This window comes from Anopheles gambiae, chromosome 3, assembly GCF_943734735.2.
Source record: "Anopheles gambiae chromosome 3, idAnoGambNW_F1_1, whole genome shotgun sequence".
Classification (NCBI taxonomy): Eukaryota; Metazoa; Arthropoda; class Insecta; order Diptera; family Culicidae; genus Anopheles; species Anopheles gambiae.
This window is the reverse complement of record NC_064602.1, coordinates 757,003-781,220: the sequence shown is the minus strand read 5'-3', so window position 1 is coordinate 781,220 and position 24,218 is coordinate 757,003. Positions and strand designations below refer to the sequence as shown.

At 48.0% G+C, this 24,218-nt stretch overlaps 4 protein-coding genes and 1 long non-coding RNA gene across 7 annotated transcripts; 3 read left to right on the top strand and 2 right to left on the bottom strand.

Moving 5' to 3' along the window:
* The first annotated feature begins 1,009 nt into the window (after positions 1 to 1,009).
* Positions 1,010 to 6,898, top strand: LOC1278183 (NADH dehydrogenase [ubiquinone] 1 beta subcomplex subunit 10). The gene is made up of 5 exons (XM_317733.4): positions 1,010 to 1,129; positions 1,198 to 1,304; positions 1,576 to 1,711; positions 6,352 to 6,491; positions 6,568 to 6,898. The coding sequence occupies exons 2-5, from the start codon at positions 1,217 to 1,219 to the stop codon at positions 6,708 to 6,710; spliced, it is 507 nt and encodes a 168-aa protein (XP_317733.3). The 5' UTR covers positions 1,010 to 1,129; positions 1,198 to 1,216; the 3' UTR covers positions 6,711 to 6,898.
* Positions 2,364 to 4,677, bottom strand: LOC133393189 (uncharacterized). Its single transcript, XR_009766008.1, has 2 exons — positions 4,559 to 4,677; positions 2,364 to 2,848 (listed from the first exon to the last, which is right to left on the bottom strand). It is a non-coding gene; the product is annotated as an uncharacterized LOC133393189 (long non-coding RNA).
* A 1,499-nt stretch (positions 6,899 to 8,397) lies between the features above and the next one.
* Positions 8,398 to 10,740, top strand: LOC1278184 (SET domain-containing protein SmydA-8). Of its 2 annotated transcripts, XM_061656684.1 has the most exons (4): positions 8,400 to 9,212; positions 9,607 to 9,833; positions 9,913 to 10,514; positions 10,581 to 10,740. In XM_061656684.1, the coding sequence occupies exons 1-3, from the start codon at positions 8,530 to 8,532 to the stop codon at positions 10,503 to 10,505; spliced, it is 1,503 nt and encodes a 500-aa protein (XP_061512668.1). In that variant the 5' UTR covers positions 8,400 to 8,529; the 3' UTR covers positions 10,506 to 10,514; positions 10,581 to 10,740. The 2 variants fall into 2 exon arrangements, with proteins under 2 accessions (XP_061512667.1, XP_061512668.1); XM_061656683.1 differs by having other exon boundaries at positions 8,398 to 9,212; positions 9,913 to 10,740.
* A 51-nt stretch (positions 10,741 to 10,791) lies between these two features.
* On the bottom strand, positions 10,792 to 16,038 carry LOC1278185 (DNA-directed RNA polymerase, mitochondrial). Its single transcript, XM_061656682.1, has 7 exons — positions 15,766 to 16,038; positions 15,328 to 15,456; positions 13,970 to 15,264; positions 12,420 to 13,899; positions 11,586 to 12,346; positions 11,419 to 11,510; positions 10,792 to 11,350 (listed from the first exon to the last, which is right to left on the bottom strand). The coding sequence occupies exons 1-7, from the start codon at positions 15,935 to 15,937 to the stop codon at positions 11,221 to 11,223; spliced, it is 4,059 nt and encodes a 1,352-aa protein (XP_061512666.1). The 5' UTR covers positions 15,938 to 16,038; the 3' UTR covers positions 10,792 to 11,220.
* A 1,685-nt stretch (positions 16,039 to 17,723) lies between these two features.
* On the top strand, positions 17,724 to 22,999 carry LOC1278187 (uncharacterized). 2 transcript variants are annotated; one of them, XM_061656681.1, is made up of 5 exons: positions 17,724 to 18,008; positions 19,494 to 19,618; positions 20,979 to 21,423; positions 21,493 to 22,347; positions 22,422 to 22,999. In XM_061656681.1, the coding sequence occupies exons 2-5, from the start codon at positions 19,521 to 19,523 to the stop codon at positions 22,653 to 22,655; spliced, it is 1,632 nt and encodes a 543-aa protein (XP_061512665.1). In that variant the 5' UTR covers positions 17,724 to 18,008; positions 19,494 to 19,520; the 3' UTR covers positions 22,656 to 22,999. The 2 variants fall into 2 exon arrangements, with proteins under 2 accessions (XP_061512665.1, XP_317737.4); XM_317737.4 differs by having other exon boundaries at positions 17,789 to 18,008; positions 20,919 to 21,423.
* Positions 23,000 to 24,218: the final 1,219 nt, after the last annotated feature.

Below are 24,218 nucleotides of genomic sequence, written 5' to 3'. Positions count from 1 at the left end.
GTGAGATCAGATTTGGATTTCTCTTCAAACTTTGGGGAAAAGAACGGTTTCGCATGTAGCGGTGGTGCATAACAATATTGGCAAAACGTAACGCAAAGCTGCTAAGCTTATAAAGCTAACGCATAGCTGTGTATATTTCAATGTTTTCGAAAAAATAACTTTCGCTTTTTAGTTGCTGTGATTTTGCGACCGATCTACGTGTATTCATTTACATTTGCAAAGCAATTTAAATGTGTCGATCACACGTGTAGGCAATGTTGTGGTATGATTATATGTTTGTTTTTTTTTTTTTTTTTGTTATTTTTCGATGTTTCACTCACCAACTCGATATGAAAATGTACAAATGGTCGTTTGCACCAAACAGTAAAACTTTAAGAAAGTCATCCTAAAGACGCAGAAAACCGTACTGTAGCAGTAGAATTGAAGAATTTGTATTTCATTCGTCAAAACTCCTCAAACAAAGGACGGACGAGAATATTTAGCATTGGGATTTAAATGATGCTACAGGTAGGAGAGAGGAGCACATTGAGTCAGATAGTTTTTACGGAAACGTGTTTGTATCGTTATGCAGTAATTATAGCTGCTACTACTACTACTACCACTACTACTTTGCTACCCTTTAAACACTTTGACAAAGATAACATATGACATCTGCTTGAGTAAGAATGGTGTAATTGCAATGAAATAAAGAAACAATTCTCATATGATAGTAAAAACAACATTTATCAAAACTATATGACTTTCAATTTCATTTTGTTTGTTTTTTTTACTTCTTATGCTTATCCTTTTGAGGAGCTAAGTAGTAAAAATGCTTCTTCAAATCATCAATTGATAAAGCGAGCCCGTTGGATGAAATAACAAGTACTTGGTCTGAATTGACATCTCCAATACGTCTTATTGAAGCAGTGTTCAATAATCGCTAAATATCATCAATATCCGAAAACCGCAAAATATAACGGCTGTATTTCCGCACCACAAACCGAATTTAAATTGTTTGGCATCGTATTTATATAGCTTTTTCACATGTAGCGACAAGTGACATTTCACGAAGAAAGCCGAACTTTGACAGATCGTCCGCACATCGAGCCGTCAAAGCACTACGGATTTTTCGGTATTTTGGTAATTTGGTGTATGTTTTGCAAATTTCGCTTAAATTATCGTGCTTTACTAACTGTGCGGATCTTCCTTTTTTTGTAGGATTTGCTGATCAATCAAAATGCCGGAGGCTCCAGCTCGCAACCCGCTCGACAGCTTCCTGAACGCTGTACAAGCCACCATCGATGGACCCGTAACTTGGTTCCGGGGTGAGTATGTAGAACAAGGATAAACATATTGTTTCTCCGGCTAATAACGATAAATATCGCGACTTCCATTTCAACTGAGCATTCCAAATAGATAAGTTAGTTCGAATATGCAAAAATACGATACAATGAGGTCGAAAATGCAACAAAATGTGCGGTAGTTTGGCATGCGAAAAGTCCATTACATAATTCCCTCTAACCTCCAGCCATCGGACGCCGACAAACCGACTAACGTCTTCAAAACAACTGAACAAACCTTTGCCTTTCTTTGCAGAGAAAATCGTCGAACCTAACCGGCAAACGTACCCGTGGTATCACCAGAAGTTCCGCCGTGTACCCTCCATCGACCAGTGCTACACCGACGATGCGGTCTGCATTTTCGAGGCGAACCAACAGTTTAAGCGCGACAAGTAAGTGCAGTGTGTATGATTGAATATTGGTGTGTGAGGAAAGAGATTCTAGTGGAGCTGGATATTTGAAAATAGATCTCATTATAAGGTTGACCTTCCAGAACCATGCAAAGCAATAACAGTGACAGTACCGAAAGAAATGTTCACACCTTTGCAGTGCAAAATTGGGCGTGTGAATATTCTTTCCTATTGCATTGATGGTCAAACAGTCAGCCAGAACATAGGACACATTCAGATTACCTGTTTTCCCAAGCTGGCTAATTCATTTGCCTTTCCGGACAGAGTTAACAGAGTTTCAGCTGGTAACTGAATAGATAGAATGATCCCATTAATGATGAAATCCACGAGTAAAAGGGGATTTAAAAAAAACTCAGTCTAAAGTACAACAATCGATTGAGACTGTTTGAATAGCGCATTCCTGTCAGTTCTGTCGGCTTCTTGGTGGCATTTTATCCTATCATTTGATCATTTAATTGGCCAGTTCTTGATCGATCAATCGCCAACTGAAAAGTTTTTAATGCGAGCCAACATCTCAGAGTATTCCCTGTGTTCCCGTTTTTTAATTTGCATTTTTTGAGAAGCAATCACCATTGACTTTTTCGGATGCACCATCTGCACACGTGGGCGTCGATTAAATATCAAACAACGCGCATTCGCCTGCACGTACCGCGTGACGTACAATGGAGAGCGATTTTAATTTGTATATTTGGTAGAAAATTCCTTACATAACACACATAATGCTAATAAGCAATCACATGTAGTTCTTTCGTCGATCTTTCGTCTAGCTCAATCAAGACCCGCTAAAGTAAACATCACCGAAAATAACGCCAAACCGCTGTGTGGTATCGGAGAGAACGGCGTTCGCGCCGCCACATGTAGCATTAAACCCCCAGGAAAAAAAACACTTGCACGGCGCCGTGTACGCTGTACTCCCCAGCAGCTCGACCGTAACAGCAGGACCAGGGATGGCCGCGCAGGGCGGCAGAGAGGGAACGTAAGCAAGTTGGCATTTCTGATTCTGGCTGTGCATCCAGTCACAATCCATTAGCCATCGATCATAATTTGCCTCGGCCTTCTTCTCTGCCTTTCTGCCTGCCACATTTTCCATTTTAATCGCTGATGAGCTCTGATTCGTCACTGTTGAGATGGGTGGCCATAAAAATAAACGCAGAAATTAATATATTTATGAGCTGTTCAGGAAACGGTAACAGTGTGCGATGGTTCGTGTGTGGTTTGGTCACGTACGAAAACATGTTCACATCGCGATCGCATCATGATCATCATCCCTCCTGCCCTACTACATAAGTGATGAAACAGAAAGCTTTGGGACGTTTTGGACACAACAGCAGCGGGACTTTCCGCATCCAGCGTCCGTCTATGCGCTATCGAACGGACGGGGAACGGAATGAATCTCGAGACAGTAACAGATACAAGACGAAGCACACACACGGCGCGGCGCAATCAAAGACACACACACACACACACACACACACCAGACACTATAGACATTTGTTGACAATGTTGTTGAGAATGGTAAAGATTTTGATCAGTATCAGATAGAACAGGTTGCCGGTGCCCAGCCGGAACATGCCCCGTTGCACCGGTATGCACTTTTTCACCCGCACCTCGGCCGTGTTTTTGCTGTACTTGGTGTATTGTTTCGGGTTGGGCGCGTTTCCCATCGTATCTGGGGCGGGCTGTGTGGTTTGCTTGGGAGGGATAAAAGGAGGGTGTGGTAAGGTAGTTGGATGAGCCAACGCCACTAAATCAAACACGTCGTCGTATGATGTTGCCCGGGACGAAACGAGTCGTGTGCGATTGGATGGAATCGAGAAGCAAGACTGACCGATCCGTATTCGGTGCGCGCTGTTCACTGATCGTGTGTGTGTGTATGTGGGTACGAAGTTTTCAATCGATTATGGCCAATACGCTGCCAATACGAGATCGCCTCAATCGATATGGTCTGGGGAAAGCGTGCATTGTAGGCAAATGTGCCATGTGGCAATGGTCAGAATGGAGTTTTAGAGAAGAAAATTAACGTCCATTTTGGACAATTATTCGACTGTCGACTGTTGTGAACGATCGACAATGTTTTAATGTAATTCCTTAGGATTGTTCTTCATATTATGTGACCATTTTTAAATTGAAAGTTGAGCCAATGTGCGCGCACCGAGCATCGTAATAAACGCTCCACGAAACAAGATTCTTACTTTCACAAACGATAAAACGATTCCCATCGTTGCGGACATTGTACCTTTCTCCCTTTGTTGATCGCCGATCTTCGGGCGGTTTACTACTTCAATACTACCGATCCCGTATTTATAGGGTGATTATGGCTTTCCTTCTTCGGTAGAAGCTAATTGGCGATAACGCGCATCCTCACAAAGGGTTCGTTTTGGTATCGTTCGTTAGTGGTCTTCCCTTTTCCCATTGCTATAAAAAGCAATACCACCGCGCGCGTCGTTTGGGGATGGGGCGGCCTTGCTGATGATCGTGCAATTTCACCGGTTTCGGTTTGCGCAAACGATCCTCCAATTGCCTTTGAAATCTCAAGTGCTCCGGCCCCGCGTGTTGTGGTGGCCAGGTTGAAAGGTACTAAATCTCTGCTGCCGGTTCAATGAGCGCAACCGGAAATCCATTTCACCGATCGAAGGTGTTTAAAGCTCGCTTTAAGAAGGCGTTGATCGCGCGCAAAAACCTTCGTCCCTCGAACCACATTGGAAAGGTGCGGCCCACACTCCATAAACACTCCTTCGTACACAATGTCAAGATCATCTGTTTTATGTTTGCAAGCGACAGGGCAGGGGTGCGTGATGCTTGCGGGAGGGAAGTCAAATGTAAACTTACGAGCTGGTACGACAGACACCTGCGCACCTCACAACCAAAACCACGCCAGACACTGCTGCCCACCGTAGTAGCATCGGTTTATTTGTGTATGTTTACTCTCTGATCGCTCGACTGTGTGTGAATGTTGCCAAAATTGTCCGCCAGTCTCCCTCAGCGTTGATCGGCGCATTGCAACAGCTCGCGACACCAATGAAGTGATCGGTTGCCGTTGACAGATTATAGATATTCTAATTAATTGGTTCTTTGATGCCCTCGCGTCTGCCGTGATTGGTGTTGTGTGTTGTGTGCTGAGCGAGAGCGCATCGTAAAAGGTTAACGATCAACCCTTCGATGTTCGCGATGAAAGTTTCATCGTGAATTTGTTTTTAAATAATGGAAAAACCGTGGTTTAGCAATAAACGTACCAAAAACATGGCGATTCTTATTTCTTATGAGCATTTGTCGTTAATGGACTTTAAAAAAAAGCTTTTGTCAGCTAAGGGTTATTTTGTTTGACTTGAGGCCAATTTTCCGAAAATGTATATCGTGAGACAACTCAAAAAATCAATATTAATTATCATGATAAACTCTGTAGTCTTACAATGATGAGAAGACCTGCTTCCCCTTTTTTTTATTGGAAATTGCTACACAAGGCAAACAAATATTTTATGGTCGCCGCGTTTTGCCTTACACGCGTGATTCGAATTAGTTTTGCACGATATATTGCAACCAGAGTTTGCTGTTTCAACTAAAAACAAAAAACACACACACGTCTCCATAACGCGCTGGGTGGGAGAAGCAAAATGTCCAACCTGTTCCAGATGAGCAAAGTGCAAAGGCCGGTCGAGCAAGCCTGGAACACATAAACAAATGCATTTTCCAACCACAATCGTCGAACACGACGATCGCTTCGACAACGGGTGGTGCGGTGTGCGAATTTGTTTGCTGGCCACAATGTAAATAAAAGATATTTATATCTCCGCCAACCGTGTGTTTCGACGGGACAACCTTATTAAGCGCGTTGTTGTTGGGGTTAGTAATGGAGTGTTTCCTGTTTTATTGTTACTATTGTTTTTGGGGTTGTTGCTGTGCTATTTAGAGAAAAATAAAAGCGAAAGGAGCCGCCTGGTGGCTTGTACAATGGGGTAAAGGAGTGTGTTGTTAGTAGACGCAATGGAGAAGCCTGGTGGTTTGTAAAAATAGGCACACAAACGCAGCTAATTAGCTTGAATACGCCTTAAATACACTCTTTTCTAATGGAATGGATGAAGGCGGCTTGTTTACCTACGTCTAATGTATCAATTCAAATTGATAAATCTGCTCATGTCAATCTCGCGTCCATTGATTGATTGAGTACGTGATGTGGATGATGTTGTGTTGTGTTGTTCCGAAAAATACACACCCATTAAGCATCGAAATTGATTGAAATTGATCCACTAAATGGTCAAAATAAACGATGTTGAGAAAGTTGTTTTCATTTATTCTTTATCTTGTTCATTAATGGAGACTATCTGTCTGGTACGGTGAGCAGACAGTTTCACACAACCCTAGTAACAATCGATCGATTTTCTCTCATCCACCCACTTGAACCACGCGCGGGGGATGATGCGGCACCCATTTAGGGAAATTGTTTCAATTCTCCCCAAACAGACCAGCAAACGACCGTTTAAGATGTGCAATAAATAAAGCACTTACAAGTGCATTTCATTTCTCCATTTTGTAATTGAAATCCGTCCACATTTGCGGGTTTGATAAATGTGAACGTATTTTCACTCTATTTGTTTCTCATCCCCCTTTTCTCGCTCTTGCCACAGGATGGTCGACAATGAAATTCTAGCCATTTTGCGCCAACGCTTCGAGGACTGCGTGCTGTACGAGCAGCCGGACCATGAGCGCAAGTGCCGTTCGCTGCTGGACACGTACGAAAAGGCGGCCGAGAACTGGTTCATCAAGTGTAAGTAGTGCTTATGTTTTTGTTTCTTTTACATCTCACAAAACTTATTTATTCGTTTTCCTTCCTTCGCCCACAGATGGTGATCTCGGTGGTTATGCGAACGCAAAGACGGCGTACATGAAGCAGAAGCATCGCATGATCTGGGAAAGACGCCACGGACCGGTCGGAACTGGCATGAAAACGGTCGAGGGAGAGGGCGATGTTGCCAGTGAACACTAGAAAGAAGTATGCTAACGAAGACCGGCCGGGGGGAGAGCGTAACGACCACCTCTGTTTCTCCTGTTTGCTGAGGCCGATTCGAGATCGTCGCGTAGTAGTGGAAGAAGTCCGTCGCGCTTACAATTTGTTTGAATTGGAGTGTATATAAAAAAGCAATCCGTAAATACACAAAAAAAGCTAAACACGAAGCAATTTTCCCTTACCATACGGTTACTGGATAGGAAAACAATGAGAAACTGGCTTCAACGTGGAAAGTTGCCTTGCGTACAAGTATTGCATGCAACGTTTCGCATTGCGATCGTATTGCGTACTAGATTGCATTCAGCGAAGGAGCGATTGGGTTGATTGGAAAATTGGTAAGGAAAATGCAATGCAAATGTAAAACTAACTAATTTAAAATGATACAGTAGCCCTCAAATTCCCTACCATAAACATAATACAATAACTGATAAATAAGTTACAAAAACCTAAAAATCTGAGCTTTCCACAAACATCCTTGTATTCGGGAGTGTATTTACCGTCTTCCTTCCCGGTACGCGGAAACGGCACGCGTTCGCATGCGCGTACGACTCTCGCGTTACGCACGCACCGCAGACGGGAAGAAAATTCTTGCTTCCCAGTGACTCACATCTCCCAGGTGGATCGTTGGGGAAGCATGGTGGAACACTCTGGCCCTCGGATCGTCAAATTAGATTACCATCATCCAACACTTGTTTGGCCATTTTCCACGTGAACGCACAGAGCACAGACCAAGAAACACGACATGATGTTCCCGTTCGATGTTCTCGACTGATCGACATGTTGTTTGTTTGTTATGTTGCGGAGGAAAAAGCCACTGTGCGACATCACAAACATCAACAGAAAACAGCCCCCAAACCAGTAGTATTACCGCGTAGTCGTGAAGGACGCTCGTAAACTATGTAGTTGTGTGCTTTCGGCCACTTTCTAGAACGGATTCTACCTTTTCTCGGTTACTCTAGAATCTTTCGTTTCCGTTTACAAAGGAAAAAGCCCCTCGGCAGCGGTGGGGGAAAACTGCAAATAATGACAAATCGAACGATGCACCCTTCGATGCCGGGCCGGTCGCGGGTGGTTGGTTGTGGAGGCTCGGCATCGTTTTTGGATCAGGTTAAAAATACCCACCGAACGGCCACTTAGACACAGTGCCACGGTGCCGAATGGGTGAAGGGTGAAGGGAAAGCAGTGAAAATAGCACCGCGAAACAACAAACACAAAATGCCCGAACGCCGTCCCGAACATGGACAGTTCGGGCGGAAAAGCATGTTGTGTCTCGGCTCCCTGCCCGGCTGGTTTGCACGATGGGAGGAATCGCTGGACCAAAGGGTCAATAAAATCCGGATATTGGAGCAAAATAAAAATGATAAAATCATGATTTTCGCCCCAATTTCTAATTGAGTTTGAACGATCGACAACGTTCTCTTTAATGTTTTAAACACAATCATTTACTTTAGAACTCGCTCATTGCATGACGCATTTTACTTAAACTTGTTTTTCAACGTGTTCAGAAAATCTCCTTTATCCCTAAGATCAAGAGATCCCCCAAATGTTTGCCACTATCATCACCCACCGTGTGTGCGGGTCCAACCGATCGTTCGGGTGCCGCAGTGGCCGCTAGCGACGAGCGAGCACCCGAAATCTATAAATGCAACCACGCCGGGCCCGAAGTGCGCCATTAATTCGTTCGTTAGCAAGCGGGAAACTACCGTCGGTGAAAAACCACGCGGTCTTAGCAAGTGTTTGTGCGTGTGTGTGTTGCTTGTGTTTGTGTTACAAAAAAAAGGGAACAGAAACAGAATAAATGGGTGACAGTACTTACAAGGTGCTGGAATGTCCGGAGCTCGGTCGGTACGGGGTGGCAGCGCGCGACCTGAAGGCGGGCGAGCTGCTGTTCGAGGAGACGCCGTTCGCCGTCGGGCCTAAGCTGGACAGTCCGCCGCTCTGTCTGGAATGTTGCTGCCCGGTGGACGGTGGTGAGGGTGGTCCCCGCTGCTCGCGGTGTGGTTGGCCCCTGTGCGAGGATTGTAGTGCCGGCGGCGCTGAGCTCGTGTACCATCGGGGCGAGTGTGAGGTGTTTGCCGCGAACGGTGTTCGATTCCGGCCGGTGGAAGACTCAACCGCCGGCTGTGTACAGCTCGATTGCATAACGCCGCTCAGGGTGCTGCTGGCGAAGGAGGCGGACGAGGCACGGTGGAAGCGCGAGATCGAACCGATGGAGTATCACGACGCGGAACGGCGCGAAGGCGCCAACTGGAAGGTGGACGAGAACAATATTGTGGCGTTTCTGCGCGGTCCGTGCGGGCTGGGCAAGCGCTTTTCGGCCGAGTTGGTGCAGCGAGCGATCGGACTGTTGGACGTGAACGCGTTCGAGGGCCGTACCGGGAGCGGGTACAGCTGCCGCGGTCTGTATCCGCAGCTGGCGATCATGGCGCACAACTGTGTGCCGAATGTGGTGCATTCGATTCATCCGAGCAATGGGTTCAGGTGAGTGTGCATCGATCTGCATCAACAATGTAGTAGCAGCCGTCCGTATTCAGGTCGCCCCTTACACACACATTGTTTCAACACGATGAAGCATTCGATCCCTGACCTGCGGGGAGCAGCATCTTCCCACCTTCGAGCGAGCGCACAGTAACGGCCGGCTTTGTGGTGCACCCGGTGCGGTTTAGGGTTACAATAAAAATAGATTTTACACCGTTTTCGGGAGCGAGCGAGAGAAACATGCTCGGAGTCACACAATCACACGCGACTTGATGCGGCTTGATCATCGTAAGGTGCAACGGAGCTTGCGGAATGTTTGTTTGGAATTCCACCCGATCTTCGTTCTTCGGAGCTGCTTGAGTGAGAATCTGTTCCTCTTTTCTCCGTTTCGTTGCAGGATGGTGGCACGTGTTGCAGTGGACGTGAGGGAAGGTGACAAGCTCTACACGACCTACACGTACACACTGACCGGTACGGTCGCGCGGCAATCGATCTTAAAGGCGAGCAAGTTCTTCACATGCCGCTGTACCCGGTGTCTCGATCCGACCGAGCTGGGCACGCACTTTAGCACACTGCTTTGCAGCAAATGCAGCGGAGGATTGATCACATCCACCGATCCACTAGGTAAGGAGCAGGCACGCCCCAGGTCCTCTGGTCTGCATCACTAACCGTTCTTCGCTTGTAACGTATTTCTGCTCTCTAGATGAAAATGCCGAATGGAAGTGTGGCCAGTGTGGGTTCAAAACGTCCGGCGCCGCCGTCCAGAAGGCCGTCATGACGATACACAACGAAATCGACGAGCTTGCCTGCTTCGAGTACGAGGCGGGCCGGCTCGAGGCGTACGAAACCGTGTACAAAAAGTACCGCAGCGTGCTGCACCCGCTGCACTTCATCAACACCTCCATCCGGCACAGCTTGATCGAGCTGTACGGGCGCATTCCCGGGTACGAGATGGCCGAGCTGCCGGACGTACTGCTCGAGCGGAAGGTGGAGCTGTGCCGCAGCATCCTGCGGGTGCTGGACGTGTTCGAGCCGGGCAAATCGCGCGCCCGGGCAATGATACTGTACGAGCTGCACGCACCGCTGATTATGCTCGCCCAGTCGGCGTTCGCGCGGGGCGAGGACCAGCGGGACGGCAAGTCGCTCAAGCAGCAGCTCAACGAGGCGGCCCAAATACTGGAGGAGTGCGGCGCGATCCTCGACTGGGAGGATCCGGCCACACCGGAAGGCATACTGGCGAACGTGGCGCAACAGTCGCTCGCCCAGCTGCGGCAAAGCATCGAAACGCTCGATTAGGCTGATGAGGTTTGTTTTTGCCCGGCGTGGTGTTAGTTCAAATACTATTTGTGATGTACTTTGCACGTGTTTTAGGTGTCTATAGGTGTTTTAGCTTTAATCGTGTGTCCTCGTGTGCGACCGGCTACACCGAGGACAGCTTTGCTCTATTGTTTCCGTTCCAGTCACTTCCGTCTTTAAACTGTTTTAATTGATGTACAACAATAAACTGAAAATGTATCGATGCTTAGGACGACTTCTTTGCCTCGCGTTTCTTTCAAAATTGTTTCATAGAAGTAGGGTAGGCTTTTTACCTAAAAAAAGACACTTCTTTATGGCTTTAACCGGTTTTCTGCGTCACTATCTAACGGGCAGATGAACAAAAATCACCAATCAAACAACTAAACCTATCGAGCACATGCGTTGACAATAGTCAACGGCTGAAAAACTGTCCTCGCGCGTCCAACGGTTGATTCAAGTTTTAAAATAAACTTACTTCGCTGAACTGGCAAACTCACTGGGGCAGGAGAGGAGGCCGTGCGTATGTGTACCTTTCCGGTCCATCAATGGCTAGTATAAGTATGCGCGGGAAGCGAACGGACATTAGGCATAGGAATACTGGGCATCCTGGGAACCACACGGTGTCGGAACCGCGCATCCGCACGAGAGCTGGGATTCTTTTTGGGATCCGGCTTGACTAGACCAATCCTTTAAGTTTGGCGCGTGTGATTGCTTTCTAGCTGAAGAAGTACACCGAATCAAGCACTTTGCGTAGGTCGAAGTCGCCCTTATCGGGACACTGCTGCAGGATGCGGTTCAGCTTGCGCTTGGTGAGATCAATTACCGAACCATCGTTGCTGATTTCACTAAGAAACAAACGTGGACCATTAATATCGAACACCCAACGATCTTTAAAGCCCTTTCGAACACTTACTTCTCCTCGTAGCTGTACTTCTGTACCAAAAACTTGGACAAATCCTCCAGAATCGGTTCGGAGTGCAGCGCTACAAACTGCTCGCGACAAATCTGTGCACAATCGGAATACGAAATTGATTAATTTTGAATACATACATCGCCCAGCAAGACCCCCATTCTCCTTACCCGGTTCATCGTGGGAACAGTGCAGGCATGCGTCCAGTAGCAATCGTGCACGGAGATGAACGTCAGCCCGGCCCGCTCGCAGTACAGCGACGTCAGCATCATGTGGCTCGAATCGAGCGAATGCACAAAGTTGGGCGGGAACGCGTTCTTCTGCTTCATGATGTTGGGCTTCTCGTACGAATCCATCGCAAAGTGTTCCGGCAGCTGGGCGGACTTGCTGGAGGCCACCGGTCGATCCGCCCGATTGTACGGCTGCACGACGGGCAGCCCGAGCGGCGTCACCCACTCCACGTTCTGCGCACAGACGGCCGATATCAACCGGGCACAGTCGGTGAACCAGTCCTGTATTTCCTTGGCCGAGGTGAACATCTCGCTCAGCGCATCGAACGTTTTCACCGTCAGATAGCTCGAGGCGGGCCAGATCCACTCCTTCGGGAACTCGTCGATGTACTCGAGCTGGCGGGCGATCTGCTTCCGCGCGCCGTACCGTGTCACGCCGTATACCGTCGTCATCACAGTTTGTTTGATCACCTTGCGCCGGATGAAACCGTCCAGCACGGCCGCCACCTTCACGTTGTTCTGCGCATCGCGGGCACGGTTTTCCTCGACCAGTGCCGCCACTGCGCTGTACACATCCTGGGGCACCTCGGCCGGCGCCAGGTTGACACTGATCGCACCGGGCGTGTCGCGACCCAGCGCGGCATAGTGCTGCAATCCGTTACAGGAACCATCCTGATGGATCGGGAAGCCACTTTCAAACTCTACAAGAAGTACGAGAAAATGGGAAATTACTTGTTTGCCCGGAACTGCATCACTTCTTCCTCCAATACATACTTTCCGGATCGGCACATCGATGCACCTTCGCTATTTCCATGCAGCAGGAGAGCGTTTGCCACGGTTCGTCCGAGTTGCTCCACCACATTCGCCCCGTCAGCGGTCGATCGGCCGAGTCCAGTATGTCGTCCATTATCTCATCCGCGTACCGTAGCCTCTCCTCCACCGAGTCACGCTTCTTCAGCCCCGTCAGATTAATGCAGTGAAGCTTCAGCCATCGGAAACCATCCGGTCCGAGCGGTTTCTTCTGATGAAACACCAACAGACAGCGGGCGAGATCGTGCCCGAGATGGTTTAGATGGGGCGGAATCGGATACACCCGGCCCCGGAAGTCAATGTTCTGCGGCAACCAGAACACCTTATCCCGATAGTGACTCGCCAGCGAGAGACGGTACAGCGCATCGCACCACAAGCTATACATGTCGCCCTGCTTTCGCCGATGGTAGAGACGCTTTCGTAGCAGATGATACTTTTCGTACCCACTCATCTCACTCCGCGGGACCGTCTCGGTGACCGGTGGCAACGAGGACGGTGGTTCCGGTACGTCCAGCTTTGCGTTGCCTCCGTTGTTAAACACCTCCACGATCACGTCCAGTATCTGCCCGTTGACGACCCACGGTATGCTGGCCAGCTGGTTCAGCGCATCGAGCGTTGGATACATATCCTGCGGCTCTGCGTCATCGATACGCTCCGTCTGCTGGTGCGCCTGATGGGGCAATCGAATGAGATCCGACTCGGCTAGAATGTAGCCACCGTTCCGGGGAGTGCTCCAAGGCTGCGGCGGACACAGCATCGGGACAAGATTTACGTCGAACTTCAGTGTATCCGGCTGTGATTTCCTGTACAGCTTCATCAGCACCGGGTGCGGTTTAATCTGTTCCTTCGCCATCTTTGCCTCGTACCGGAAGAGCGTATAAAACGCCGGCACAAGCTTCACCTTGCGATTCGCTTTGTTCGTCGCGTTCACGTTGATCTTTAAGTCACACTTGAGAATGTTGTACAGGAACTTTCCGACACCCATCACGGCCGCCTTGGGCCACGCCACGCTCTGTATGTCCATGCTAGGGCCGGAGCTGCGTGTTTCGTGCACTAACCGCTGCCACAGCTGCCTCGGATTGTCGCTCGATCGTCCCTCGGCCAAGGCGGCCGTGTACCGGTCGTAAATTTCACACGTCTTTCCCAGCACTCCGTTCATTCGCTTCTGCTCGACGTGGTAGCGCGACTCCACTTTGCGGCCCAGCTCCCGGTGCAGGTGTGACATTACAAAGCTGAATGTGTCCGAGCCTTCCAGTAGCATCTGTACCTCGTCGAGTAGGATCTCCGTGTACTGTGACACCGAGAGGGCTTTCAGGTAGGGAAATAGATTGATCGTACGGGACGATTTGGTTTCCGTGATCGCTTTCAGGGTGTTAAAGTCCCGGTGGAAAGCCATTGCGATCTGCTTTGACCAAACCTTTTTCAATTCCTCCAGTTCTTTGCGCTGTCGGTGGAAGAAACGGTGGAGAATGTATACAATTTCGTAGAAAAATCCCTTGCTTTCTTATACTTACATACTGCATAACTTGCTCCGTTGGTGGAGGAAACTTTTCGATGCTTTTTACCGTCAAGTATCCGCTCAATTCCAGATCCACCTGCTGCTGAGCCATCTGTTGCAGCTCCTCCCTCCGGAAGCCGGCTTTCGATGTCATAATTTCCGATCCAGCGCAAATCTCGTCCACCGGGGGTTGTCTTCCAATTGGCAACACGTTTGCGTTTAGTGCATTCAGCAGGTGATTGTTGTAGGTCAGAATCGGTGCCCGATACTCGGGGCAATAGTCCGGTTCCAATCGACGACAGAGCGTCAACACCACGTCACGCTGATCGTACGCAAATTTGCTCTGATCGAGTATTGCGTTCATGGAGTATCCGGCTCGGTGCGCCTCATCAACGAACAGTTTCGCCTGCCGCAGTACCTCCTCCGTCGGTTCCAATCGTCCCAGACATTCCAGTATACCTGCGTACGTTTGTGCATTCGCTACGATCGTGTCCTCGCCCATAACGCGCACAATTTCCTTCACACGCGTAAAGTTTCCTTTACCGGCATACGCATGAATCAGCTGATTGTACGTGCCAACGTCAAACTCCCGGCGTTTGCGCTTGTGGCGATAGTTGAGCGTGGTTGCGTACGCCCGATTTACCATGCCGGTCGTGATGCAGATGTCGAGGTAAGCGTTCAGTGTCATCTGGAAGCTGCGCTGCCGGGCAAGACTCTCTATCTCGGAGGTTTTGTAGTACTTTGAGCAAAACTTTTTCCCCTTTTCCAAACCATCAAGGTTCTGCTGCTGTTGTTTATCTCCACGCTTTGTCTTCCTCGAGCTGCCGGCTGCATTCACAGTGCCAGCCAAATCTGCCGGATCCTCAAAGGCTAGCTCAGCTTCCTCGGCGAGTCCCGCTTCTGATTCCAGCAGCCCGGCTTCTTCCTCGAGTATCGGGTCTAGTTCGTCGTGTGGCGCTAGCGCTCCACTCACACGAAGTGTCCGTTTTTGGTGTATTTCCTTCAGCACCTGCACGCTTTCGATGATCTCCGAGAGCACGTCTGGGGATATGTCCGTCTCCTTCATCTCGCCGCCAATGTAAATGACGGGCGTTTCCTCAAAGTTCCAATGGGACATATCTGTGGGAAGGCTAGGAGTGGCGCTTGCCTTACTCGTTTGAGGTAGTTCGTCGCTGTTTGTAGAGTAAGCGGACAACGGTGTGCTGCTGGAGCAGGCTTCAATCGCTATCTGGCCGTGTATAAAGTTGGCCAGCTTTTTCGACTTGAGCTTCTGGACCGTTGCTTTCGTTTCTTTGGTTTCGCCATCTTTTACTAAAAAGGGGAAAGATGTTTTGTTTAGAAAAACAGAATCTGGTTGGTGTACACGATGCTTACCTGCAAGAAGTTCGGTAAATTTGTTGTCATTGGAGCGCCTACGCTTCGCCTTCTTGCCACCGAGCGTCGATACAATCTCTGCCGACGGTGTGGTCGAGTGGACGCGTTTTGTGTTCACGGCTGTGCTGTCTGAAAGCGAGATAAGACCAAAAAAATGCCGGTTTGAGGTCACTTTGTTTACCATCACGAATTCCGACGGTTGTAAGGCGCCGACTCTGGGTGAGGTGGGGGGAAATGGGGAGTGTGCATCTGTCAAATTGCACGCTTTCGCGCGGCGTAAAATAAAAACGCAATATCGCGCAAGCACATGTTTTCCTGGCGATGATGTAATAATCCTTTGCACCTTGGGAAGGTAGATTCTTCTGGAAACCGAGACCAAAACTGGCCCCCACCGACACATTTCTTCACTTTCTCTTCGCTTGCGGGAACGGTACGTACCTCGTGCAATGAGTAGACTGTGCACTCGCTCCCGATTACATAAATGGGACACTTTTCGGAACGGGCAGTACACTACGCTGCTGGTGGCGTCCACACGCACGATTCCACTTTTGTGAGCGAGCAGCCGGTTCTTGCTTTGTGCTAGACTGCGCAAATTAAGCATTCGGAACATTTTTACCAGCCAAAGTCACGGAAATTCGCCGCCGAGCGCAACCATCGGGGCGAGCACGAGACCAACGAAAAGAACGTAAACAAACGGGCTGTCAACGCGGTGTTGTGAAGTCGCGGCCAGTGTGGCCAGATTTTTTGGCGGTAGGAGAATTCAAATTTTATCGGTCGTTTTCGGCAGGAGTTTTAGATTTTGTCGATTGTTTTCGGTATGTTTTGAAGTGTTGAGCGGGGGGGGGGGGGGTGCTAATCGGCACGATAAATTACATGCTTTATTCATTTCCAGGAGATGAATTAGATTTGGTTCATAGCGGTCACACGAATGAGGCCTTTCTGAACTACTGATCTGAAAATTGTATTTGTGAATCGGTAGGCATATCGGTAGGAATACAGATAAATTGGTATTTCTGGCCACGCTAGCTGGCGCGGCGGAGAAACTATACTATCTCATCGAGAAGTTGTACCGTTTCGTACCAATTGGAATGAAAAAAAACCATTTGCTTTCCAAAATATGCAGTTTAAATAACAATTCAGCATGAATATCAGACACATGAGGAAAAAGAAAGAAAACCAATGCTACGTAGATTGGTAAGTTTACTGCATTATAATGAGTAGAAAAAAAAAGTACAGTGGGACGACCACGTGGTACGGCCGTTAAATCTACAGCACAACTAATGAACACTGAGTCGATTTAGCAAATTCTTTAAGGGCGCACCAACTAAACTAAACTAAACCATTTACCTTATGTTCGTCAGCCATTGAACGTCTTTAAAAATTTTTCATCTAATTGCCTCTAACGATGCATCTTCAATTGCCCATCGCAAAAGCATAAAACCACCGAAAAGGGTCATCACATCTACACAAGGCTACATAAACATCATCATCCCCAACACCCCAGCACACTCCCTGATACGATCAATTCTCCAGAATCGATTACAGCAAATGTGGTGTTGGCTACTTCTTCATCAACACACAGAAGGAAGGATCACACCCGCTAACATCTTCCACTCCGAAGCGTCTCACAATCCCGATCTTTCTTCACCTCGTCTCTCACTAATTCCAGCAAGAGGTGCACATGTGTTTTCCTTCGGACACAGATGCACATCCCATGATGTGCAGTGTAGGGATATAAAAGCCGTAAAATCCATCGTCGAGGGAGGGTTTTCAAGTAAACAAAGCTCTTTGCGTTCGTCTATGCGGGTCGGGTCGGACCACAAACGGCGGTGTAAAATCTGCCCCCGACGACGTAGAATCATGCCCTTCTGCGCTGGGACGGGCTCATTAATAGCCTGCAAGTAGTGGCCGCGATCGTGAGAAGCTGATACCGTCACGTTCTAGCAACAAGCAACTCATGTTACAGTGCAGTGCAATGCATTAAACTTGCATTAACGAACAGTACCAGAACAAATCCAACAATCATCTGTTGAATGGCTGGTGAGTGGAAAATTTGCATTTACATTTAAAAACTTGCTATTGTTTCCGGCCCCTGGACATGCAATTGCAATGATCTCTGAATGACGAGAAGATCGATGCATCCTTTCCATCCTTCGCCCTTCTTCCTCCCATGTTTCATACCGACTCACACATGTCAGCCAAAGATCAAACAGCAAATGGACACAAGAGGACACACACATACCCACTCGCTCTTTCTCTCTCTCTCTCTGTCTCTGTCCATACTAACATATGGCCACCCTCTATTTCCGCCCAGCATGTAACGCTACATTCTCAAACATTGGCCAGAGAAAATGTAAGTGTAAGAGCGGGAGAAAGACAGAGTAAACTCGTCTCGTGGGAGATGATCGCGGGCACAAAGAACTGCGCGATGCGTACGCGTAAGTCTCGCGCACTAACCGGCAACATCCTTCGTTCATTCAGTTGCCGTTTTCCGTTACGATCGGATCGCTCGCCTCTTGGGCTCAGGGTCCAGACGTGTCTTGATCGATTCGAGGTGTTGTGCTACAGTGGCAGAGTGTGCATCGGAGTGTGATCAGAGCCTTATCTAGTATTAGCGTGTGGAGTCTCACCTCAAGACACAGCGAAGGAGGATCACCACAGGAAGTGATCTTTGTTTAAAGGTTTTTATTATTCAAATATCAATTAGCTTTAAAGTGATGGCGACCTAAGCGACCATTGCTGGTAACGTTCCCTTCCAAGTGGGCAATGCAATGCAGAAGAAATACGATCCGGGTCTTGTATTCTCTGTCAGCACTTGTGTGTGCATATGTGTCTCTAGGATCAAGTGTCTTTCAGCTTGTGCAGGGGGTCATGTTTTATCCCGAAGAGAAAAAGAAAAGCAATCCCATTAGAAAACTAAACAGACAGACATTTACGTCGAACCAGCTACCATAAGTCACACAAGAGCTTGGCGTGATTAGAATGGGAAACGTTTCGAATTATCAATGGAAACGATTCTGGGCGCTGTTCAGCCACGATCGGACACCATATGCCCCTTCTCACTCGCAGTCTTGTTGAGATTGTTTATGAGATGAAATCAAATTTTTGCCGCCAAACGCTTGTGCCTGCCGTCGTTAATGGATTTATTTATGAGATCAAGTGTTTTCTTTGGGGTTTTTTCCCTGTCCGTGTGTGGCTTTGTACACGGCCTAAGTTCGAAGCACATTAGGTTAAACAAACCGCACATCGATTATCAGTTGAAATGGAGTGAGTCAAGAAACCGACGCTTGAGAGGAGAGGACGATAGAGACCGGTAGCATCGAAAACCAGATCCCTCAGAAGGTCAGAATGGCGAACTTTCTTTCATAAAGTTCTGATTTATGTACACCTTGACTGTGAGAAAGGGAGCGATTTTGCATTGCCAGTAGGTTCGCTATGGGGTTCAATATTTCACGATTAAATTAAAACGTTAATAAAACGCGATAGACACTACGCGACAGCCGTCAATCAGGCACGAGTGTAGCTCATCGGTTGATAGGGACACTTGGTGGGCAAACAGCAAGCAATCGTCCGAGACATCGATTGCAAATGTTGAATAATTTAAAAGCAATTTATCATCATACGCATTGAGGCTAAAAAGCCGACCTCAAACAAAGCTCGAGCCGCCCGAGCCAGCTCGAAGCAGCAAACATCAACAAGGAAACGAAGAATGTTCTGTGTCCGTGCGGCGTCTACGCTAATCAGCGGGCATCGGGCATTAGGGCTGTGGTGACGCCACTCATTGCATAAATAGAGCATGTAGACTTCCTAGAAGCAGAGTTACATTGTTTTAAAAACGGACTGTTATCGTAAAACTATTGATTGGACGACAAAATCGTCTCGATCGCCTTTCCACTATCGTCTGTCGGTTGAAAACGAAATTAAACGAACACCACATACGTTCCATTTGCTTCCTCAACAATGTTGGGTTCCTTTCTTCGATTCTTTCTTCTTCCACTGTACTGCTTCGACGTCCTCGAAGTCCTTCACACTTGTGCCAGATGACATGCATTAAGCACTCGATGCAATCTCCCCACACGATCTGCCATGGATAAACACGCTAAGCGGGTGTAAAAGTCTTTAATGGAAATGAAATTGTTCTTCTCCCTCGTCCATTCCATTTGCAGCATTGCCGTCAGTATCCCGTACACCCGATGACGATGACGACTCAGTTCTGCTGGCTGATCTTGCTGGCCCTAAGCACCGTGTCCTACCGCGCCGCTGGTGCGGCCCACCCTGCCACCGAAGTTACGTAAGTACATGGACCTTATGTTGCGTTTTACGAAGAGTCTTTTTTGTGCCAAAAAATTGGCTACACTGAACCCTTTTGTATTGGCTCGATCAACCAAAAAAACAGCCAAAAAGAAGTCCCTTTCTTAAGCGAGACCCGTGCTAATGACCGGGTTCCTTTTTGGCCCTGGCAGCTCAAACAATCAAACGCACTGTCTCAGAGCCTTCGGACCGAGCGGGAAGGGTCAATTTCAATGTCTTGGCGTGTAGTTGACCCCACCAGTTAACTGGCCCACCAGCCACCGCGCACAGCTCACTCTCGGTTTCACTATCATCGGATGGCAATGAACCCGAACGATAGAATAACCTCGCTGTTCGCGGTCGCGGCCCAAAGAAAGTCAGGCCTCGCGAGCGACGCGCAGCCATTAATCGATAACGAATACCGCGCAGGCAGCCAAAGTGCCGGCACAGCGGCCATTTGTTACCATAATTGATCATAATTGGTGGAACTTAACCCCGAAAACGTCAGAACCGCCATGGTTGGCTGCTGTTACTGCTGCCTGTACACTGACTGCTGCAGATATTTTCCGAGCGGTCGTGTTTGGATGTTATGGGTTTGCGCGCGCCGTACGAGATCGTCTTGCATCTGGAAACGCGCGATGAGTCGGTGCATCTGGCGAAACCAGAACGGCGGTGCCCTTTTTCCATTTGCACATGCATCTTTCACGCCTTGATTGAGTGCGTTTTTTGCTTTGCCTATTTTCACGCGTATCTAGCGTACGGGGTTTTACGCAGTGGATGGGATGCATTGCGTACTGCAAGAAGACACAATGCCGCTGGTGCGCACCATGCCCGTTTACGACCGGAGACGGAACCTTTTCGGGATGGTTTCTGAGGTCGCTGATGGCCGGTTGCTATATTTACTGCATTTCGCACTGATTTACGTCTCGCGTAGAGTGATGTTTATTGAGCGAGAAAGGTTTGCCCGGTGCATGTCTCTTTGTTGCCAGCCGTAAACAGGAAGGCGATCGTTTGGAGTTTGGAGCGTTCCATTTGGACGGCGCGTTAGTTGTCTATCAATCGAGCTGAGTTTAAATATTTGGAAACATTTGCGCTGTACGTTTAAGACGTAAGTCGAGTTATCACTCACATACGATTGGATAAATAATACTTGTAATGTCTTGTTTAAAGGCAACCATCGATCAAGAATGGTTGTTTACCGTTCACGACGTTGGAATTGGCATTAGCTTAGTTGGATTAGTGCCAAATGTTTTCTGAACAATAGTGTTTATTTTGAACGATAATAATAACATTAACACCAGTGTGAAAGTTTACTACAAACTGAGTAACATTTCACATGCTCGTACGATCATCGCACACAGCAACCAAGAGATCCGAGATGCCATCCTGTCGCTGGTCCACTCCTACAACACGCTCGACAACAAGCTGGAGCGCCACGAGCAACGTGAACGTGCCCATGCCGAGCAGGTTAAGAAGAGCTTGATCACGGTGCAGAAGAATCTGCGCGCGTTGGATCCGCTGCCGGGCATGATCAGTCGTTTGGAGGGACGCACTGGGGAGATTGAAACCGCTCTACTACAGCACGGTGACAAGATTGCTACATTCGCCCAGCAGCAAAAGGAGGTCGACGTGTCTCTGGCAGGCATTCTGAAGGGACTGACGGAGATGGCTCCACGGGAACCAAACGGATCGGTACGAGACGAGGACGATGAAAGTGTAGCAAGCAAGCTGGACGAAGTGGCAGCTACCGTACGGGAGCTGCGACGGGAGTTGGCCGAGCTGAAGAGCGATCGTGATGCCACGGAGGTAAACCATCGATAATTTTGCTCGCTTGTTCCAAAAAATTATCGTTTACTTTGTCTTCCCATTTCCCAGGATGTCAATCGGCAATTGCTGAAGGAGACGGAAAAACTGGTCAACTCTAAGCTTTCCTCGGCGGACGAGATCATCTCCAAGATGGAAGAGAAGCTGTCTCAGTTCTACCTCACCAGTCCAGTCATTGCAACGCAAAACGTGGAGTTTGAGGACAAGGTGCTGCGCCGTCTGGAAGATTTGAGCAACTCGATGGCATCGGACGGTTCGAGCAGTAACTCGCTGAGCAAGGATGCATCATCGCTACCTGACAAGCAGTTCATCCAAGGCCTGGTCAACGAAACCCTGGAAGCGATCAATGATATGCGTCTGGAGGTGCTGACTGCATCGGATAAGAGCTTCACGAAGACGGCCACCCGCATCAAGGAGAACAACGAGGTGCTGCAATCATCCGTGGACGACATATTGAAGACGCTGACAGAAGAGTTGACCACGGCGGAAGCGTTCCACAACACGGCCAAGGATCAGTTTAACTCCATGAACGAAACCATGTCCCATTTGTCGGTGTTCTTGTTGAAGGCTGGTGAGGACATTCTGGATGCCAAGCGCGGCATGGACTTCGGTATAATGCAGATCATGCGTGAGGTTGGCGACGTGGTTAAGGCTAACTCGGGCAGCCTCAATACGACCATTTCGAAGCGTTTCGATGCCATCGATGCTACGATTCTGGACAATCACAACGGTGCCCTCACGAACCTCAGCTCAAAGATTGAGACGGAGATCAGCCAGGTGTGGCGTCAGATCGGTATCATGTACCAGGAGATCTCGTCCAGCAAGCAAGCCTTGGATCGTCTCCAGGAGCAAACGGAAACCTATGTCAACGGTACACTCAACACAATGGACAGTATGGAGGGCAAAGTAAGTGTGAGATCATGTTTTGCCAGAGCAATCTGATCTGTTTCTCAAAATGTGCATTTTTCTTTCGACTGCAGGTCTCCCTCATTACCAACCGTATGACGGAAGTGGACTCCAACCTGAACTACCTCCTGGGCCGACTCTCGATGGTAACGCAGGAATTCAACCAAATCAAGCTCGGTCTCGGCAAAGCGCTGGATGAGATTAAGGGCAGCTTTGCGGAGGTAAGCAACCGTGTCCGAGGTCCAGGACCGCACCGAATCTCGTCCGAAGAAGTGATCGATGATTTGGGCAACGAAACTACAAAGTAAGCTGCTCCTGACTCGGCTCCAGTTCCAGGACGGCTGCGGAAGTATTGTCTAGTACCAAAAGAAACACAAAATCACACACAGCAGTAGTGCGTAGGATTAAGCTTTTAGTGTACCTCTGGAGATGTGCGCGTATGCGCGAAGCAGATTCGGTGAATTGCCTTTCTCCATTTTTTTTATTTGCTGAATTTACTTACTAGATTTTATAGAAATAACGACTGTGCTGGTATGCTTAATGATGAGAGGGAATTAGAGTTGGTACAATAAGGCAAACTGGTAAATCTCAATGTATTGCCAACGATGATGCACAATAAAGCGTGGAAATGCTGCATTAGCTCATAATTGTACTATTGAATTTAGTTCAGTTTTTGTTGTTAGAGAAAGAACGAAAAGTTTGAGTTCTAACGCTGATTTCAAGTCGACATACAAAACTACATTCGAACGTTGCGCCTATGTGAAGGCAACCCGCATGCACTTACCGCCGCAGTGTATGCAATCCGCGATACGCATTCGATGACGTTCTCTCACTTTCATCCTCGTATCCTTTTTATTTCTTTTCTATTTAAGAATGCAAATAATTTGTTTTCTATTCCATTACATTGAAAGTGAAGCAAGAACTTTGCAGAAAAATCCGATCAATAAATCTTTATGCAATCTTAAACCTGACTTTCCATACCTTCTACATCCGTCCCTAGACATCAGCACGGTATAGACATTCTTCGCTAATGGTTCCATCCCTACCAGCAAGCAAAGATGGCAAGAATGAAATCGTTTGCAAAAATGAAGGTACAATATTGACTTTGCACTTAAAATTGCTTTCACCTGGAAAAGACACCGAGTGGGGTACCACACTACGCCACTCTTAACCACACTGGCCACCCATGTATCTGTAGGGAACGGATAACATGCCAGTGTCGACGATTCGCGCACTCTTCCCCCGGTTGTAACAGTTGGCTGGCGAAGGAAATGGATTTTTAATTATTCACCAACACTCCTATCGCGAGCCGGGGGTTGGCAGCACAGAGCTTGGCAGCCTCGAGTTGCCTTCAATCGACTGTGACATGTAGGTGGATGGATCAACCTGTCCCTAGATGGAACCATCATCATCATCATCATCATCGTGCAAACGCTACCCCAATCATCGGCAAGGCTGCAGTTTGGAAGGACTTTTCACAGAACAATATGTCTCCCTCCTCCTTGGAGCGCACTTTTAAAATGGCGAAAAGTTGATAAAGCAATGGAGGAGGGTAGAACAAAAAAGAAAAGGAAAACATAGTGCAGAGAGTACCTTCAATGGATAAAAAGCAGTTGTTGCAGTGTCAGTGGATTTTCGCGCTCCCCTATGTACTGATTTTGTTTGAAAGCGAATGATAGACAAACGACGAAGGGACGCAGCCACTCAACGAGTTGAAGATGTCCTTTGAAGTGCGCTGCTTCTTGGACGAATTGCAGACATGCACGTAGATGACAATGAGCTGGATAAAAGAGATTGCTGGCAGATAGTCACATGGTACAGATACTGTTATATAAGATACAACGAGAGAAAAAAGAACGTCCGAAAGGTTG